At 32.4% G+C, this 19,981-nt stretch overlaps 1 protein-coding gene across 1 annotated transcript; it reads left to right on the forward strand.

Annotated features, from left to right (window-relative positions):
• The first annotated feature begins 5,654 nt into the window (after nucleotides 1–5,654).
• LOC131875987 (tryptophan aminotransferase-related protein 3-like) lies at nucleotides 5,655–9,495 on the forward strand. The gene is made up of 7 exons (XM_059220739.1): nucleotides 5,655–6,017; nucleotides 6,205–6,332; nucleotides 7,484–7,787; nucleotides 8,017–8,315; nucleotides 8,762–8,886; nucleotides 8,926–9,081; nucleotides 9,260–9,495. Exons 1-7 carry the CDS (start codon nucleotides 5,655–5,657, stop codon nucleotides 9,445–9,447), a joined length of 1,563 nt encoding a protein of 520 aa, XP_059076722.1. The 3' UTR covers nucleotides 9,448–9,495.
• Nucleotides 9,496–19,981: the final 10,486 nt, after the last annotated feature.

Consider the following 19,981-nt stretch of genomic DNA (forward strand, 5'->3'; position numbering starts at 1 on the left):
ATGTTATTTATAAGAGTAGGAGTTGTTGAAACATCGAGTTTTTTAATTTTTTTAATTTTTTTTTGGTATTTAGACCCAAAGTGGTATAAAATATACATTTAGTAGATAATTTCAATTGGAAAAGTTGTGACCCACATATAAGATAGCTATAATGCATCTCTATAAACCATATGTTTGACTAAAATTAATTTTTAGTTATAATTACTTAAATTCACTTGTGTTGATAAGTTGGCCTGAAATGTGACACAGTTTTGTTCTTTTACCCCAAACAGAAGATGACATTTTGAGTCTCTTCAACGAATGGTTTGGAAGCGTCAATTTCAAGGGTGAAGGCTTCTCTAGACTCCCTGACTATGTCTTCTGGGAAAGATTCCTCAAAAAAGGTTTTTGTGCTAGACGAGAGTAAAGACATTTGTGAGGAAATAAAGTTGGATTTCTCTCCCACTAGTAAGCCATCGACTTGTGCTTTTGGTGGGAGAGTGATTCTTTTTGCTAATTTTTTTTCTAGTTGTGTTTGGTTTCTTGTTTAATTTCTAGGTTTTCTAATTTGTTGGCTTCTACTGGGTCTAGTTAGCAATAGGTTTTTGGTAATGGGTTCTCACTCCTCGTGAGTCCCAAGTTTTGTCACCTTGGTTGTGGTTTTGTATAGTTTGTGCCTCTCCCGATTATATTAATATTTTCAGAACTAGCTTTCTAAAGAGAAACATAGTATTCATGAAAGAGGAAATATCAACTACTACTATTGATAGTGCTTTCATCTCAATTTTAGTCACATGGAATTTTTACTAATACTCTTTAGTTAATTTATTGATTAAAAAGGCTTTATATTGATACTCTTTAATTATTTTATTGATTGAAAGGCCTTTATACCTTATAGGACTAATGAATTTTTTTTTTCCGACAATGTTGATTAGAGTAAACAAAACTACATCTCTTCAACAATTCTATAAAACAACTATGCTACTATTTAAAGATTCAACTTTTAAGCCATCAAACTATCATTGGTGGCCATTGGAACTCTACATTCTAACACCCTCCAAAAATTATAGTATGACTCTAGGTAGGAATGTAATTATCATTATGAAGAAATACATTTTAATACTTTTAAGATGCCCGAAAACTTTGGACAAATATAACCCACAAACAATCAACCACTCAAAACAATTCTTGAATAGAAACTCACACAATATATGTATAATTTTATCAAAGGATGACATTACTATAAGAGTGGATCATGTATTGAATGAAAGGCATTGCATAGTTGATTAAATTCATGAGCACCAAATAAACATTGTGTGAATCAATGATAATAAAAGTAGCTCTCTTTTGCAAGAGTGGAGTAATAATTGGTCATAGGAATATATTGCATGGCCTTTTATCTTTTTATGCACAAGTTCTAATATATTTTTATGGTAGATAACTGAATTGTTTTGTTTTGTTTTTTGCATTTTTTTATAAATATGTGAATATAGTTATGCATTACAAACAAGGTCAACAAGATTTATAGAAATAGACTTGTTTAAATTAAGAAGTCAGAGATTTAGTGGATGATTATGGTATTTGGGACAATCTAATAATTAAAGAAGGTTTAAATACTTTGTGGAATAACATATATTATTTGTTTTGGTTATAATCATTTAATGCAAGTCTAAGTGTCTTGCATTTTTGTAGAGAATAAAACAATTTAACACAAGCTAATTTTTAATATACTTATAGACGCATATTTTTAAAGATTATAAAGCTTGTCAATATTTCCCTCCATGTTAGAGAGACTAAAATATTCATGAGATCCATGACTCATAAAAAAATTATCATTTTTTTTTATGATTTATATATAATATGTATATAAATATTAATAGTTAATGAATACACATCCATATTTTCTAGCAATTACATTTACGTTTCATGAATATAATATAGAAGATATGCCTTGTTTATAAATAATTCCCTCTACAAAAATTCCCTCTCATTTTTAAATTTGCCTATTAAGATTTACTTCCTGTCAATAAACATTAACTAATGCAACTGGCATAGAAAGAAGGAGATAATGATTTCTGGCAAATTCGGGAATATAATAAATTCCAACGGTCATTAAATTCACCCCATTAGCAAATTAGACTTTTTACAATGAAATAAACTTATCTCATCTCATCTACATAGACCATAGAATTAGACTAAATAAACACAAATGAATTAATAAATAATCTTATCTCATCTACATAGACCATAGAAAACTCAAACATAGTGTTGTTCAAGAATATCTTTTTACAATGAAATTTCATCCTCTAACATTACATAGTGTTGTTCAAGAATATCTTTTGTACAATGAAATTTCATCCTCTAACATTAGGAGGCATGTCTTGTATTAAATCTTGATTGATATATTTTTGCAAAAACTATAAACAATGAAATAAAATGAATTAGTTAATATTTAAAAATAAAAATTGGCTTACCTTTGACCAATTAAAGTAGTAGTCTAAAATTTGGACTATGAAATCATTAAGTATTTAGATGGATTCATTTCAAGCCAATAAAATCATTTATGCAAACAATACAGTGCCTCACTACCACCCTCCAACTAGTTCTTAAAAATCCACATAGTTCAACACATTGTTGCTACTTATTGTGCTACTTAAGAAAAAAATGATTGATTGTTGGAATCAAATGATGAAAATACTTTGGTTCTGAAGGGAATTTTCACTAAATGAATGCATTGGAACTTCAAGTTGACAATATGGTTTTGTCTTTTTGTAAGTGTATTATTTGTCACAAATTTGTAAATATTGTTTATTGTTGTTGTAATTACTATCATAATAATTACTTGGATTTAGAGATGTGGTCATAATAAATATTAATTGTTTTTGTATTTTTTATTCATTTTGTGCAAGCTCATGCATTGAATAGGTAATTAATCTATGCATTTTGAGTACGATATGTTGTTGTTGTTTGGAAATACTTGGGTTAAGACTATATTCATTCTTCTAGTCTATAGAAGATTATATGGTAGATCTAGTTTTTAATTAGGAATTCTAGAAAGGGACATTACATGCATCACCATCAAATCCATTGGAGCCAAAATGACGTGTCAATCTAAGCACTAATATCCAAGTGTATCTTGATAAACTAGGATTTTTCATATGACTTGAATTCACACTCACACATTGCAAACACAATGACTCAATGAAACACTTGAAAAAATATTGTGAAACTCATTATAAAGAGATAACCAATATTAGAAGTGTAGACAAGAAGTGTTACAATTTAGAGAGATAACAACAATAGAAATATATGAGATATCTATTCATTATAGATAATTACCTGTTTCATATAGTCTTTAAAAGGTACAACTAATTCCTATAAACCTAGACCTAAAATTGATTACTAACTAAAACTAATTTTCAACCCCTTAGAGGCTTACTTTAATAAATTGACATAACTAAAAGTAATTTGTAGTCATTTATCGAACAAACTACTAGTAACATGCCTATGCATTTACTCATTAATGACACTCCCTATTAGTGAATAAATTAATTTTCTAAGATAAATGAACATATGTCTATATATTATCAACTTTATCTTTCATCCTAAATTATCTCAAACATCCTCTTTATGGCCAACAATCTATCCTTTGAGACTTGTGGCATATCTCCTCCTATAATACCCAAAGAGAATCATTTCTAAATACCTATATTTCCTCTAGCAACTTTTTTAAATGAGATTTGATAATCATAACTAATATAATACTTTTATTAATAGTTAGATGATTTCTTCTTTGACTTCATCAAGAATGTCATAAATGAAATATGCTTCTTTTAACTTGATTGTACTTCTTTTAAATTGATCTAAAACCATTTTTTTTTAATGTTCTTTCTTATCATAGTAATATTTTCCAATCTTTTCTCCACATAAAACTTATTAAAATTTGCTCCCTTGAAATACAGGCTCTACAAAATAAAATCTTATAAGATCTAACCCCTCCAATAAAAAAGTAAAGCTATACAAGCTCTAATATCATATGAGATATGCACTAGCAAAACTATCTATCTACTCACTAATTACATGCTTTATATAACTTTTAAACAATACAATCAATTCCTATATACTTAAAAATTAATTAAAACTAATTTACCACCTCTTATAAATATATCTCTGCCAGCAACATATTTACGCATTTATTCATGAATTATAACATAAAGAAATGAAGGTGAATTACCAGCTACATTCCTTCGCGCTACTCTGCAAAATAGGAAAGGGATGGGATGAGAAACTCTCATTAACGTGTGAAAATCATCCTTTCATTTCTCTTGGTTGACCCGTTTTGTAATTGTTTTTAAATGAAATTCTACTGCTCTACATTATTTTTTTCAATGTAAGACCCGTCTCATTAATTGTCATTTTCATTCTTTTTCAATGTAAGAAAAATGAAGGATTCAAAAAATGTGTTGACAGGGACAACACATTTTCTCTAAAAAAAAATACTTCAATGAATTAAAATTGAATGTTTTCTTGGCGTTCCTTGTTTTTCAAATTATTATTATTTATTTTTTTAAATACAATTATTTTTTTATAATTTTACAAATAAATAAAGATTATTTATAAATTCAATTATGTTTGTGTCTAAATTACTAAAAGGGTGAGAATCTAAAATATCTAATGAAATACAAACACTGTTGAATCCAAAATAAATCTTATCTAATCACATAGACTGCAGAAAAATCATGCCTATCATTGCTCAAAAATATCTCTTGTAATGAAATTCAGAAAAAGTTGACTGAAAAATAAACACAATTAAATTGTAAAACAATATTGTCTGACTCACATTGCTTGTAATACAAGACATTTCTATTATTATCCTTAATTTAAATATTAAATTATTTTTCCATCATTAAATAATTTAATGTTTAAAAATAAAAATAACATATTTGTATATTCAACTGTTTGTTACTAAATCATTAGAAGAGTGTGAATCTAAAATATCTAATGAACAACAGACAAAGTTGAGTTCAGACATAATCTTATCTAATCACATGAACTGTGAAAAAGTCATGTCTATTATTGTTTAAAAATATCTTTTGGAATGAAATTCAGAATTGTTAATTGAAAAATAAACACAGCTGAATTCAGAAACAATCTTGTCTGATTCACATGGATGACATAAAACCCATACTTACTATACTTTGAAAATAACTAAACCAATGAAATTTCAAAAAGTTAACTGAAAAACAAATACTGCTAAATTCAGAAACAACCTTATCTAATCTACATAGAAAATAGAAAATTTATGTCCACTATTAAAATAATTCTTGAAATGAACTTTCAAAAGGTTGACTGAAAAATAAGTACAATTGAATTAGAAAACCTATCTATTATAAAAAACTCAAGCCTATGGTTGAAAACTAACTCTTTCAATCAAATTTATTCCACACTCTAAACTTAGGAGCCGTGTCTGCAATTGAATTTTGATCTGATTTCTTTCTTGAACAAATCTGTAAACAATGCAATACAAACGAATCAAGTAACATTTAAAAAAATAAAAATAAATATGGGATTACCTTTGACCAATTAAAGTAGTAGTCTAAAATTTGGACTGTAAAACCATTAGTATAAAAATGGACTCATTGTAAGCCAAGAAAATCATTTACAGAAACAATATGATGCCTCAATACCAGTCTCCAAGTGGTTCGAAAAAACCCATATGGTACAGCGTGGTGCTGCTGCTTTCCCTGCTCCTTAATGGCTACTTGCTTCTTCGCCCCTCAGATCATGGGCGCTTGTTGGGCGGTGATAATAGGAAGGGCAGAATGTTAATAAGTGAAAATAGGGGGTGGAGCAGAAGAGCTGCAGATGAAGCAGAAGCAGTAGCAGCACAGTACCAGTGCTCTGGCCATGGTTATGTGTTTGTGGATACCTTTCTAACAGATCATAATGGATCCTTCGTTTGTGAATGTAATCCCTGCTACACTGGACCTGACTGTTCACACCTCATTTCAGATTGTGTGGTGGACGCCAACCAATTAGTCACACTCTCTTCTACCATTTGATTACTAAATTGCTTGTCACTAGTTCATCTTAAAGTCTCAAGTATAGATGATTTTCCGATACCCACTTTTGATCTCACATTGTTGGTATTCAAGGCTCCTAGTTTTTTTTGTTTGGCTTTAAGCTTTGGTCTAGTTCTAATATCATATTGAAACTTTTGTATAGGTCATTGAGGATTTGAATCTAGGGCCATCTATGAAGGATTTGAATCTAGGGTCATCTATTTGTTACAATAAATTTCACTGTTCAAACTTCCTTTCAAATTGTGCTGTGGACATTAACAAATTACCCATGTTCTTTTCTATCATTAGATTGCTAACTTATTTATGACTAGTTGATTTATAATCTAGCTTGATTTATTAGACATACTCTCTTTTATAGATCTAACTTACAAGTTAGTATTAGGTTAGTACTTGTGACTTGTACTAGTTCTTATTTATAGACTTGTAAGTTATAATCTAGCGTATTTGTGACTTTTATTAACTTATTTATAATCTAGCTTGATTTATTAGCCATGCTCTCTTCTATTTGAGTTATAATGTACTAACTTACTTTTGACTTGTACTAACTTGAATAAATTAGTCATGCTCTCTTCTATAAGTTAGTACTAGGTTGATTTATAATCATTTTATAGTACTAACTTGCTTTTGACTAGTCCATCTATAGTCTAGAAAGGGATAATTTTTTGATACCCCCTCTTGAACCCAAATTGTCAATGTTTAGGACTCCTAGGCTTGGTTTACTTCTAATAATAAGTTGAACAATTTTTATAGAACACAACGTCTATGGTCTAGGTGTGACTCATTTTCTAACTCCTCCTTGAACCATACTAAAAGGGCTTTACATTCCTAGTCTTGGTTTGACTTTTGATATCAATTTGTTCAACATTTTTAATAGACCAATTAGGATTCAAATCTAGAATCACTTATTTGCAATTGAGATGCTCTATCACCAAGCTACTAGCCTAATTTTGACTAGTTTATCTATGGTCTAAGTGTGGCTCATTTTCCAATACTGCATTTAAGCCATAGTATGAATGATCAAGATTCTTAATCTTGATTTGACTTTAATACAAATTTGTTAAACTTTTTTCAAAGACCAACTAAAATTCAAACCTAAGAGTATCTATTTGTTATTAAAATGCTTTACAATCGAACTATTAACTTACTTGTAACTAATTTATTTATTCCCTGATAATTCTAAACTTCCATGTGAATTAAAGGCTATTTATCTTTATATTGAAATGTTTTAGAAGCTTCCACCTCTATCTACTATCATTTGAAGCAAGTACTCATCTTATGATATCATAAGCAAACTCTTTAGCCATCTTAAATGAAATTGACCACATGTTTAGTTCTTAAATTTAATAACTCTCATTTTCTTAAGTATTCATCAATACCTCTCGTTTGCTAATAAATTTTATTATCCAATGTTTGCATGACAGAGGAGATCCTACTTTCTTAGAGCCATTCTGGATTGCAAATGCAGAAGCAGGAGTAACTGTAGTACCGGCCTGGTACCGAATGAGCTACGACGTAAACAACGCTTTAGAATATTCTGCCACATCTCCAGAGTTAGAGAAACAGATTCGTGCCCTTCATGAGGTGGTGGGAAACGCAGTTACAAAAGGCAGATATATTGTTCTGGGAACAGGTTCTACCCAGCTTATCAATGCCGCAGTTTACAGCCTTTCCCAGGCTCATGCTCGAAACCCCTCAAAAGTGGTCGCAGCCATTCCATATTACGGGGTAAAATAGCTTCATTTCTTTTCATTTTAGATTTGTTTAGGTGATTTATACCTAAATAGGCCAGTTTAAACACAACGTTCTAAGTAGTTCTTTAGAACACTCATTTTTCTAAGACATTCTATATCTCTTTCTTATTTCGAAGGAAAAGAAATTGTAATAATAGTTGCTGTATGAAAATTGTAATTAGTTTCAGGAATATTTTTAATTAATATATGTGATTTTTGTACAGCCATATCGATATCAAACAGAAATGTTCGACTCAAACGACTATGTGTGGAAGGGAGATGCGAGAGTTTGGGTTAAAAAATCAGGGTTTCTTAATTCGTCTACATTCATTGAATTTGTTACATCTCCAAACAACCCAGATGGCCTGTTGAAGAAAGGCGTTCTGACAAGTAAGAACGTAAAAGATATATATGATCATGCCTATTACTGGCCTCACTACACAGGAATCCCACGCCCAGCCAGTGAAGATATTATGCTTTTCACCCTCTCCAAGGTCACAGGCCACGCAGGATCCAGGCTCGGGTATAAACTCCATTTTTACTTTCTCTTTCGCATTAGAGAAGTTTTGCAGTATATTTTTACAACTGTTTTTGATTAAAATGTGTAGAAGTCATTTATCATGTTTCGCTTTCATCATCAACATTAAAAAAAATGTTAAAAAAACATAAAATAATTAAAGATTGAGATCGCAAATGTTAATTGAAAAACTTCTACACAATCTAATCTAAAAATAAAAGCTGCTTAATTTTAAAATTAAACTGTATAATTTTTTTTTATTTCTACCATTTATCATTAAAAAGTTAAAGAAAATAGAATACATTGATAAAAGAAGAACTATATAATTTAATCCAGAAACAAAAATGACTAAAGTTTGTTTTATTTAAATGATAATATGAAATTATATCTTGTTTCTTTGAATAATGTGAAAACATAAGCAAGAATTCTGAAACTTTTGAGAGGTTTTGAAGGTGGGCCATTGTAGAAGACTACGATGTGTACGAGAGGATGTACGATTATGTTGAAGAAAATACATTGGGTGTATCGCACGATACGCAGCTTCGAACGACCATACTATTAAAAGCAATTGTAAATGGTTACAAACAGAAAAAGTAAATGGAAAAGAGACACACAGATGAAAAGCAATTGCTTTTCCACTACGCATACAGTGTAATGAGAAACCGCTGGCAAAGACTGGAGAAAATTTTCAGTGGCTCTCATCGTTTCTCTCTCCAGAGTTTGGAGCCTCGTTACTGCACCTTTTTCAAAAAGGTCACTGGCCCCTCACCAGGTAAGTAGATTGAGATGTTAATTGATATCAGTTTTTCATAATTTATTATCTGGATTGTTGTTGTTTTTAAAATCTATTGTATAAATTTCTGCATCAATATTTTGGATCATATTTTTAATATTTCTATAAGAATTATGGAATATGATTCATAAAAAACTCACACATAATTTGTTTTCAGCATATGCATGGGTGAAATGTGAGAAGGAGGAGGAGACCGATTGCACAGGGGTGCTTAGGAAAGCAGGCATCATTGGACGGAATGCCAGTGTGTTTGAAGCAGATAAACGTTATGTTCGACTCAGTTTGCTCAAGAGAGATGACAATTTTGCATTGTTGGAGCGTCGCCTTCAGGCTCTAGTTTCTTAATATGGGGCATCAAACTTTGCACTCAGTAAAACTTGATAAGTACCTCATTCAACATCATTATTATTAACAATTGTCATTGTCAATAGATATACAATTATGTATACCACAAATGAAATAGATGTAAGAGTTATTGATGTAGATATATAAGAGTTATTAATGTTCCTATTAAGAGGAATAATGAAGGATAAATGTATGGAATAAGATATATGTGAAGGGAAAAACCAAAAATTTGAGTGAATATTTACTCTATGAATAATAAAAAGTGTGTTTGTGATTTCTTCGATCTATTGTTTAAAACATATGTGATATTATAATTTTTAAAAATAATACAAATATTTATTATTATTTTTAAAATATGTATATGTATTTATGGAATGAGAAACAAATGTTAAATAATTCATTTTGTATAAATTTTCTGATTATGAAACAAATAGGTTTTGAAGGGACCCTAAACCCTTTTGTATAAAGTTATATTAAATTGTTAAGATATTTTTAATGTGAGTGGCATAGAGAACAAGGAGTAAGTTACAAAATTCCAATTCTTCATTATAAGTATAAATAAGAGTAACATGTTTTAAGTTATGTCATATTTACAATAAAAAAAATATATTTGTATATTTAAATTTTATATAAATCAATCAAATATTAAATTTTATTATTTGAAAATTTCAAAGGAACCTTTGATCCTCAACTTATTTAGAAAATAAGTTTATAACATTTTTGTACACCATAATCATGACAATTTGATAATAAAGTTTTTAATGTTTTCTATTCTAATTATACTTGAACTTTTATATATTATTAAAGATTGAAAATGTTTTACAAACTCCTTAGAGATTGTGGCAGTCGTCCACCAACATGATAATTTATAGAAATCAATTTTGATATTTTGCAGTTAAAACTACAATGTTCCAACTAGATAAAACACTTCAAAGATAATGGACTAACCATTAAAGTCACAAAACTTAAATTTAAAATCCTCCAATATGACACGTCTCTATTTTATTTGCATCATTAGCTACAACATGGATCATGGACTGTTTTATTTTCTACAAAGGGATGTTGAACATAGTATATAGTTTAGAATGTTTTATTGCAAATGATACACGATACATAAAATTTATTGCAACAAGAAATCTAATATCATATTTATGTACTCCTTAAGTAAACCACTTGTTTTAATTTGATCAACCCAAATAAGTTCTATCTAATCCTCGTGTTAAGTAGTTAGATCTAGGCAAAATTTAGGAGGTTAATTATTTTCTAAAGAAAAATACATGAAATATTAATTTGTGCCTACATTATGTGGAGAGTGTCCTAATTGTTTCCTTGAGAGAATCATAAATGTGTCATCTTGCATGTGAGCACATATCATTGGATGGAAGAAAGTGTTGGAGTAAATGGTTTTTACTATTTACAGTTTACTTGAGTTTAACTTAGGTAACAACATTTATTAGGTAGATGGATAATTGTAGATTCAAATAAGACTCTAAATTCTCCAGGTTGAGATGAGTGTGTAAACCTTGTCAACTCTTCCACCCTTCTCTTCCCTATTTAAGCAAGGCAGCTTGTATATCTGTACTCACCTCATTTCAATACAATCTCATGTGTTGAATCTCTTAGTTGTGGAGGATGTTCTGCAGATTTACTCATGGATTGGGTGAAATCCCCTACATGATAACAGAGCATTATACGGAGTTATAAGTACAAATTTAGACCAATCTATAATTAAACAAGAGAATGCAACAACTATTCTTCACAATATCATCAATCAAATCCTTATGTGCACAAGAAAAAATATGCAACTTCAATGAAAAAATAAACAACAAACCTATTGACAATTGGAGGAAGTGATTATCTGTTGCATTGATGTTTAGTCATTGATGGCAACACCGACTGTTTTGGTTGTTTACCAGCTTCCGGGAGAGTGGTTGGTTTATGATATTGATCCGGTATGCTCTAGTATGCTTTGGCTTGTGGATTTGGTTTAGATTTATCATTCATGCTATTCAAATGGGTATCATGATTAGTTGGTTCAAGATTTGATGACTTGGGCGCTATCACTTGTTCTAGTAAGCCTTTTGATTACCGGTAAGGGTTCTGTCGATAGAGCTTTGTTGAAGACCTTTTGATGCACATGATAAGTGGTGTTGGCACGACTTCTAGATGGCTTTTAGGATGTTGTTGGTTATCTTGTTTATGTTCTTGTCGATCGGTGGTATTGGATTTGGGTTCAGACCTACTACTATCTTATTCAACTAGGTTATGGATCGGTTTATGTAACGTGTTGGTGGATGATCCCCATGCATTACCGATTGGGTTTATTGATTGGATTATGTTGTTTTGGTCTCAGGCTGACTTGGTTGATCATTAGATTGTAGGTTTAAGTTGTGAATTTATTGTATTATCTTTTAGGTGGCTGACCTAATTATTTAGGTCTCGGGTTGGTATAAATATGGTGTAAGATCTCTTTGTAGATCATGGGGATTAATGTGGTCATAAGCTATGGGATTATCTGTGTGTGAATAGAGTTGTAATCATATGCATAGATTTTTGGTCGATCATAGGTGATCAAATTGGGTTTGTGTAAGAGGTTTAAGACCTCTAATACTGAGCTTAACCAGAACTGTACTCAAGCATAGGAGATGCTATTCTTGCAGTTCAATTTTCTTTCGGATTGCAATCTGGATTTATTTTGTAGTCAGTGAAGCTCCTTTTGTGATGAGCAGTGTGCTCTAGGTTGTTGGCCTTCCTACATGTGCAGGCCCCTCTTATTGTAATCACATACTTACTACAAAAGTATTATTCGACTGTGGGTAGGCTTCTCACCGTGGTTTTTCACTTTACCTAGTTTTCCACGTACAAGTATTGGTGTTATATTTTGTGGATGGTTGGTAATTTTTTTGTGGTTTATATTTATGTTTAACTATTATATTTTCTATTCCGATAATAAGGTTTTAATGCTTAAAGTTCTATAATTTGTTTACAACTGATTCACCCCCCCCCCCCCTCTCAGTTGTCCTCTAGTTATCTGAGTTGTCTAACAATTGGTATCAGAGTCTGGTCCTCTCTGTAGAAGCTTAACCTCTTGAGGAAGATCCTATGGCATCTAATAGTGCAAGCTCATCAAGTTCATCTATTGCTTCTTTTTAGAGAGAAATTTCTAGGCTTGATGGAAAAAATTACAGTATGGAAGATTCAGATGGAGACTCATCTGAGATGTCTTGGCAAGGAGATTTGGGAGATCACTGAGAATGGCTATACACATCCTAATCCCACATCTGGCAATCCTCCTTTGATAGGCTTGGACAAGGACATTGAAAATGATTGTAGAGCTAGAGAAGCCCTTTTGTGTGCACTTTCTGATCAACAAAATATGGGATTGTTTGACAAATCAACTGTGAATGCTATATAGAATAAATTGGAGACTTTGAATGAAGGTGACCCTACTGTTAAAATTGCTAAACTTGATGGTTAACTGGTGAGATATGAGAACCTGCAGATGTAAGAAGATGAAAGGATTACTGCTTTAATGGAGAGAGTTAATAGATTGTCATGGGAATTTAGTGTTGTGGTGGATCTCTGAGCGAAGATGAAATAGTTTCTAAAGTATTGAGAGATTTGCCACCGGCTTATAAGATGAAGGCTACTGCAATTAATGAGTTGAGAACTATGGCAAATAGCTTTGTTAATAGGGATAGCTTGGTTGGGAACTTATCTACTTTTGAGCTTGAGAAATTCACAAAATTTGAACCTGCTTTTCATGCACCTACATCAGCTATCGACAAGAGTGTTTGGAAAGCCTTATATGCTAAGGAACTAGAGGAAATGAAGAAAGAAGATGAAGAGTTTGAGAAACATGAAGCCCTATTTGCTAGAAAAGTACCTAAAGGTCCTGCCGGAAGTAAGTATGAAGGAAAATCACCTTTTAAATGTTTTGCATGTAATAAGATAGTTCATTTTGCATCTAGATGTCCTAAAAGGAATTAAAGATTTGAGGAAAGAGTTAGAAGATCTTTTAGGCCTAACCATGGTTATCAAAACAAGCATAAGTTCAGGAGAAACAAAGACAAATCATGTGCTACTATGTTGATGAGGAAGGTGTGACTGATTCTGATGATGAACCGACACGAGATTTAGCTAGTGGATCCAACAATGGAAAGGAATGGGTATTTTTGTCTATCAAGGAAGACGATCTGATACCTGAAGAAAAGGCCCTTGCTACTAAAATTGAAGACAAAAATGAAAGGGTGATAAATAGTGGATGTTCACATCATATGACTAGAGATAAAAGGAAATTTCTATCTTTGCAAGAATTAGATGGAAGTCTGGTTATATTTGGAGATGACAAAACATGTATGATCAAGGGAAAAGGAACTTTATTATTGGATGGTAAGCATGATATTGATAATGTGTATTATGTTGAAGGTTTAAGGCATAATATTTTGAGTGTAGGATAGTTGGTGGATAAGGGATTTCAGTTACAGTTCAAGGATGAAAATGCAAGATTATCAACATATCTGGATTGGAGATTGTAACCGGTACTCAGACTAAAGGTAAAATCTTTCATTTGAACTTCGATGAGAAGACATGTTTTATTGCACAAATTGATGAGAGTTAGTTATGGCATAAGAGGTTATGTCATGTGAATTTTGATTGCATTATAAAGATCAGTTCTACTAAGGCAATTAGAGATATACCTAAGATTGTGAAGCCCTATAAACTGGTATGTAAGGAATGTCAAATAGGAAAGAAAGTCAGAACATCTTTTAAGAGTATACAAGACAAATCTAATGATGTTCTTGATCTTATTCGTACTGATTTGTGTGGTTCTTCTAGAATCAAAAGTTTTCAGGGTGATAGATATAATCACTGATGACTATTCTAGAATGATGTGGGTTACTTTTCTAAAGGAGAAATCTAAAGCATTTGAAAAGTTTAAAATCTTGAAAGATAAAGTTGAGATAGAGACAAGATTGAAGATTAAATGCTTAAGGTCAGATCAGGGTGGAGAATTCACATCTGGTGAATTAAACAGTTATTGTGAAAAGAATGGAATAAGGAGAGAGATATTTGCATCCTAGACACCTCAGCAGAATGGAGTTGTGGAAAGGAAGAACATAACTATCTTGGATACAACTCGAAGTATGATAATGGAAGCTAACCTGCATAATATCTACTAGAGAGAAGATGTGAGCACTGTGGTATACACATTCAATAGAGTTCATATCAAGGGAGTCATCAATAAGACATCTTATGAGTTATGGTTTGGTCATACACCTATAGTTAAGTATTTTAAAATCTTTGGTAGTAAATGCTATATCAAAAGAGATGATTCCATTAGAAAGTTTGATCCTAGATGTGATGAAGGGATATTTCTTGGTTATTATAATGAAAGAAAAGCATATAGATATTATAACAAAAGATTGCAGAGAATTGTGGAGAGCACTAATGTCAAGGTGGATGAGCAAAACGGAAATCAAATCAAAACTTATGAGAGAGAACCAATAGTGGAGATGATCTTAATTGAACCGGTAGCACCTACACTGGAACAAAATGTTGAACCAGTTACTCTGACATTATCAAAAAATTCAACAGTAACTGAAGATCAAATCAGAGGAATAGAAAGTCAGAAGACTCCTCAATATGTAAGGTTAAATCATTCAGAAGATCAGATCATTGGAGACAAGAACAAAGGAGTGATGACAAGAAGAAGGTTGGCAACTTATGAGGTATGTTTAATTTCTCAAATTGAACCAACATCAGTAATTGAAGCATGTAAAGATGAAAGTTGGATGAAAGCTATGGAAGAGGAATTAGATTAGATAGAAAAGAATAACACATGGACTTTAGTTCCCCTACCTAAAAATAAGAATGTTATTGAAACTAAATGGGGTTTTAGGAACAAATTGAATGAAGATGGACAAGTTGTGATGAATAAAGCTAGATTGGTTTGTAAAGGATATTCTCAGAAGGAAGGAATTGATTATGATAAAACTTTTGCTCCGGTAGCTAGGATTGAAGCTATGAGATTATTTCTTGCTTATGCTACCTATAAGAACTACAAGGTTTATCATATGAATGTTAAGCGTGTATTTATGAATGGAGATCTTGAAGAGGAAGTTTACATTGAGCAACCTGATGGATTTTCACTTTCAGATGACAAAAACATGGTTTTCAGGTTAAGGAAAGCTTTATATGGATTAAAACAAGCCCCCAGAGCTTGGTATGCAAGATTGGACAAATTTCTTTTGAAGCTTGGTTTCACTGAAGGTAATGCTGACAATAATTTATACTATAAGATCACTGATGACGATATATTGATTGTTGAAGTCGTTGTTGATGAAATCATTTTTGTAGGTGAGGATAAGTTATGTATCTAATTCTTTGAAAATATGAAGAATGAATTTGAGATGTCTATGATTGGGGAGATGAAATTTTTCTTAGGTTTGCAAATTACTCAGACTAATAAAGGTATTTTCATTTGTCAAACTAACTATTCTAGAGAATTGTTGAAGAAATTTGGTATGGAAGATTCTAAACTGGTTGGTACACCTATGGTTACAAGTGAGAAGTTGACTAAGAAAGATGCATCAGCACCGGTAAATCCTACAAGGTACAAGTCTATGATTGGAGTTTTGTTATATATGACTCAGACTAGACTGAACATAATGAATGCAGTTTGTATTATATCAAGATGTTAGAGTGATCCTAGAGAGAATCATGAGAGTGTGGTGAAAAGGATTTTCAAGTGTTTACAGAGAATAACTGAATTTGGTTTATGGTATCCTAAAAATGATGACTTTACACTATGTGCATATATAGATGTTGATTGGGATGTAGATGTTGATGACTAGAAGAGAACATCCGGTGGAGCTTTCTTTCTTGGATCAGCAAGAAGCAATCATGTACATCTTTGTCTACTGTTGAAGCCGAGTATGTTGTTGTTGCTACTAACTGTACACAAGTTCTATGGATGAAGAAAATGTTGAAGGATATAAGGGTGGATTGTAATGAACTGGTAGTTTTCATTGTGATAACTCTACTGCTATTGATAGATCAAAGACTATGATATTTTATTCTAAGACAAAGCACATATCTATCAAGTATAACTTTTTTAAGGAGAAGGTGGTTCAAGCAAATGAAGTCAGATTAGTTTATGTGAACACTAAAGAGAAGATTGCAGATATCTTCACTAAACCTTTGCCTAAGGAATCATTTGAGTACTTTAGAGACGGATTGAGGGTTTTTGCCCCTCTGATAGAGACCTAAATGATGCTGATTGGCATTAGTCCAGCATACACTTACAAAGATACTATTCATTCCAAATTGATGTGTTGGTGCTACTACTCAGGGCGAGTAGTCAACTTTGTGGTTCAGTGGATTTATAATTTTACTTTGATGTTCATGTCAAATTTCTAGCATTGATGTCAAAGAATGAGAGATATATGTGAAAAAAAGAGCTTAATAGAATATCAATCAAGAAGAGAGATCAGAGCTTTACAGAGATATCATTCACAGGGGGAGTTTTCTACTTCATTGTTATATCATCTTTTGGGATATTGTTGATTGTCTTCCTTTGGGGGAGACTTGTTTGGAATTTATTGGCACTTGGATGTTTTTCACATCTAGTGTTTCCATCAATGCCGAAGGAGGAGATTGTTGACAATTGGAGGAATTGATTATGTGTTGCATTGATGTATTGTCATTTATGGAAACACCAGCTATTTTGGTTGTTTACCAGCTTCAGGTAGGTTCTGGTAGATTGGTTGGTTTATGATATTGATTCAGTATGCTCTGGTACGCATTGGCTTGTGGATTTGGTTTAGATCTGTCATTCATGCTATTCAGATGAGTATCATGATCAATTGGTTTAGGATTTGATGACTTAGAAGCTATCACTTGTTTTAGTAAGCCTTTTGGTCACCGATAAGGGTTCTACCAATAGAGATTTGTTGAAGACCTTTTGATGCACGTGATAAGTGGTGTTGGCATGACTTCTAGATGGCTTTTAGAATGTTGTTGGTTATCTTGTTCATGTTCCTGTTGATCAACGATGTTGGGTTTGGGTCCAGACCTAATGCTATCTTATTCATCTGGGTTATGGACTAGTTTATGTAATGTGTTGGTGGATGATCCCGATGCGTTACTAGTTGGGTTTATTGATTGGATTATTTTTTTCAGTCTTAGGCTGACTTGGTTGATCATAGATTGTGGGTTTAAGTTATGAATTTAATGTGTTATCTTTTAGGTGGCTAACCTAATTGTTTAGGTCCCGGGTTGGTATAAAAATGATGTAAGATCTCTTTGTAGATCATGGGGATTAATGTGGTCATAGGTTATGGGATTATCTATTGCACACTCAAGGGAGGGAGATCCAATGAAGGACAAACTAACCTTGCAGCTAAACACAAAACATACCAGTAACTGGTAACAAGATGCCAAAAACAATAGGAAGAACAACCAATAACAACACAAAATAGATAACTGGTAAACAATATGATTCAATCTTATTACAAACTGAAGAATGATACATGCCACATACTGGAACACAGTCCAAGATACAAACAATTCTTACAATGTAATTACAAGATTCACAGACCATCCACATTTTAATTGGCCTCTGGTAATAGTTTACCGGTTCTATCCTAACCCAGACCTCAGCCTTCCAACTTTAGTCCTGTCGATTCTACATATTCACTCAATCTCCAAGCTCTTTCTTCAATATTCTTAGTTCTCTATCATCTTCAAATGATTCACAAACCTCCATATATATGCCGCCCACAAATAATTACAACTTAATCAAGTCGGCCCAAAGACCAACCGGTTCATGAAACATGCAATGATAACATGTCGACTCAATCACTTAAGAACAAACTCCAAAGCACAAAATGATGCACAGACCTTTGGGAATATTGATCAAGGCCCAAAGCAACACCTCAAACTATCCACAAGTCATGGAGATCAACTGCAACCTGAAATCATCTTCGCTCAACACACTATCAAGATAACCGGTAAGCACATCAACTGGGACACTACCAGGACTCACATACTACAATAAACAAGACCAAATGCTATGAAACTCAAACACAACAATGACCAAGAACACAAGGGAATAAACCCAAAACCACAATGCTAAACACTCAAACATGAAGAAATGACATGCTCTCAAACAATTCCATTGAAAACTGCCCAACTAGTAAGAACTAGACTAGTGCTCCTGCATCAATCTATGTGCGAATAAAGTTGTAATCATATGCAAAGGTTTTTGGCCAGTCATAGGTGATAGAATTGGGTTTTTGTAAGAGGTTTAAGACCTCTGGTATTGATCTTAACCAGAACTGTACTGAGGCATAAGAGATTCTATTCTTGAAGTTCATTCTTCTTTTGGATTGTAGTTTGGATTTATTTTCTAGTCAGTGAGGCTCATTTTGTGATGAGTAGTGCGCTCTAGGTTGTTGGCCTTCCTGCATGTGCAGGCCCCTCTTATTGTAATCATATACTTATTGCAGAAGTATTATCTGACTATGGGTAGGCTTCCCATCGTGGTTTTTCCCTTTACCAGGTTTTCTATGTACAAATATTGGTGTTATCATTTGTGGATGGTTGATAAATGTCATGTGGTTTATATTTATGCTTAACTGTTATATATGGTATTCTGGTAATAAGTTATAATGCTTATAGTTCTATAATCTATTGACAACTGATTCACCCCCCCCCTCTCAGTTGTCCTTCGGTTATCTGAGCTATCTAACCAACCAACCTCAAACAATGTGAAGTTGGTGAAAAGTTCTTTATGATGATATATGATATTTCAAAAAAAGACTTCATATGCAAAAGTTCGTCACACTCTCTCAATAAGGATGTGCTTCAACTGCCATGCACAAGCCCACACAGTTTTCACCCAGGCCAGCTAAGGAAAAAAATCAACTCCTCCGAGTAGATAAGGTGCTAAGCACAAGCCTTTGGTTGCAAAAAGAACAAGGTATGCCTTTTAATTTATATGCAACAACCTTCACATTAAGGCATGGGCTCCACAGCCTGCTACCATAAGCTGGTGACAAGAAAAGACAAACATAGGTAGGTGATTTTGATTGCAAAATGTGTAGGTAATGAAACCTGATCAAACATGCATCAACACTAATTAAAGCATCGATCAAATAAGGCATACACACAAAAAATCTGGTCCCAATCAATAATAGAAAACACCAACGTGCAACCAAACACAATCAATGTTTTCAAATATTCATGGGACCTTCAACTCAAATCTTGCAGTAGATATGAAGGCTTGTTGGAAAGGTTCTATTGATATGGGTGAGGGATCATTTAATGATGCTCTTTGATCACTAATTTACTTTTAGTTTATCAAATTATTCATGGTGCACAAAGTAAAATAGTGGAGTTTACTATTTATTATGCAATCATTAGAGATGTGGAGATTAGAGAAATCATTTCTACAAGTTTGGTGGATCATACATCTAGATTGTATTCATTCTCTCATATTGTTCCTAATGATATTCCCTTTTGGATGACT

The sequence above is a fragment of the Cryptomeria japonica genome, chromosome 5 (genome assembly GCF_030272615.1).
Source record: "Cryptomeria japonica chromosome 5, Sugi_1.0, whole genome shotgun sequence".
NCBI lineage: Eukaryota > Viridiplantae > Streptophyta > Pinopsida > Cupressales > Cupressaceae > Cryptomeria > Cryptomeria japonica.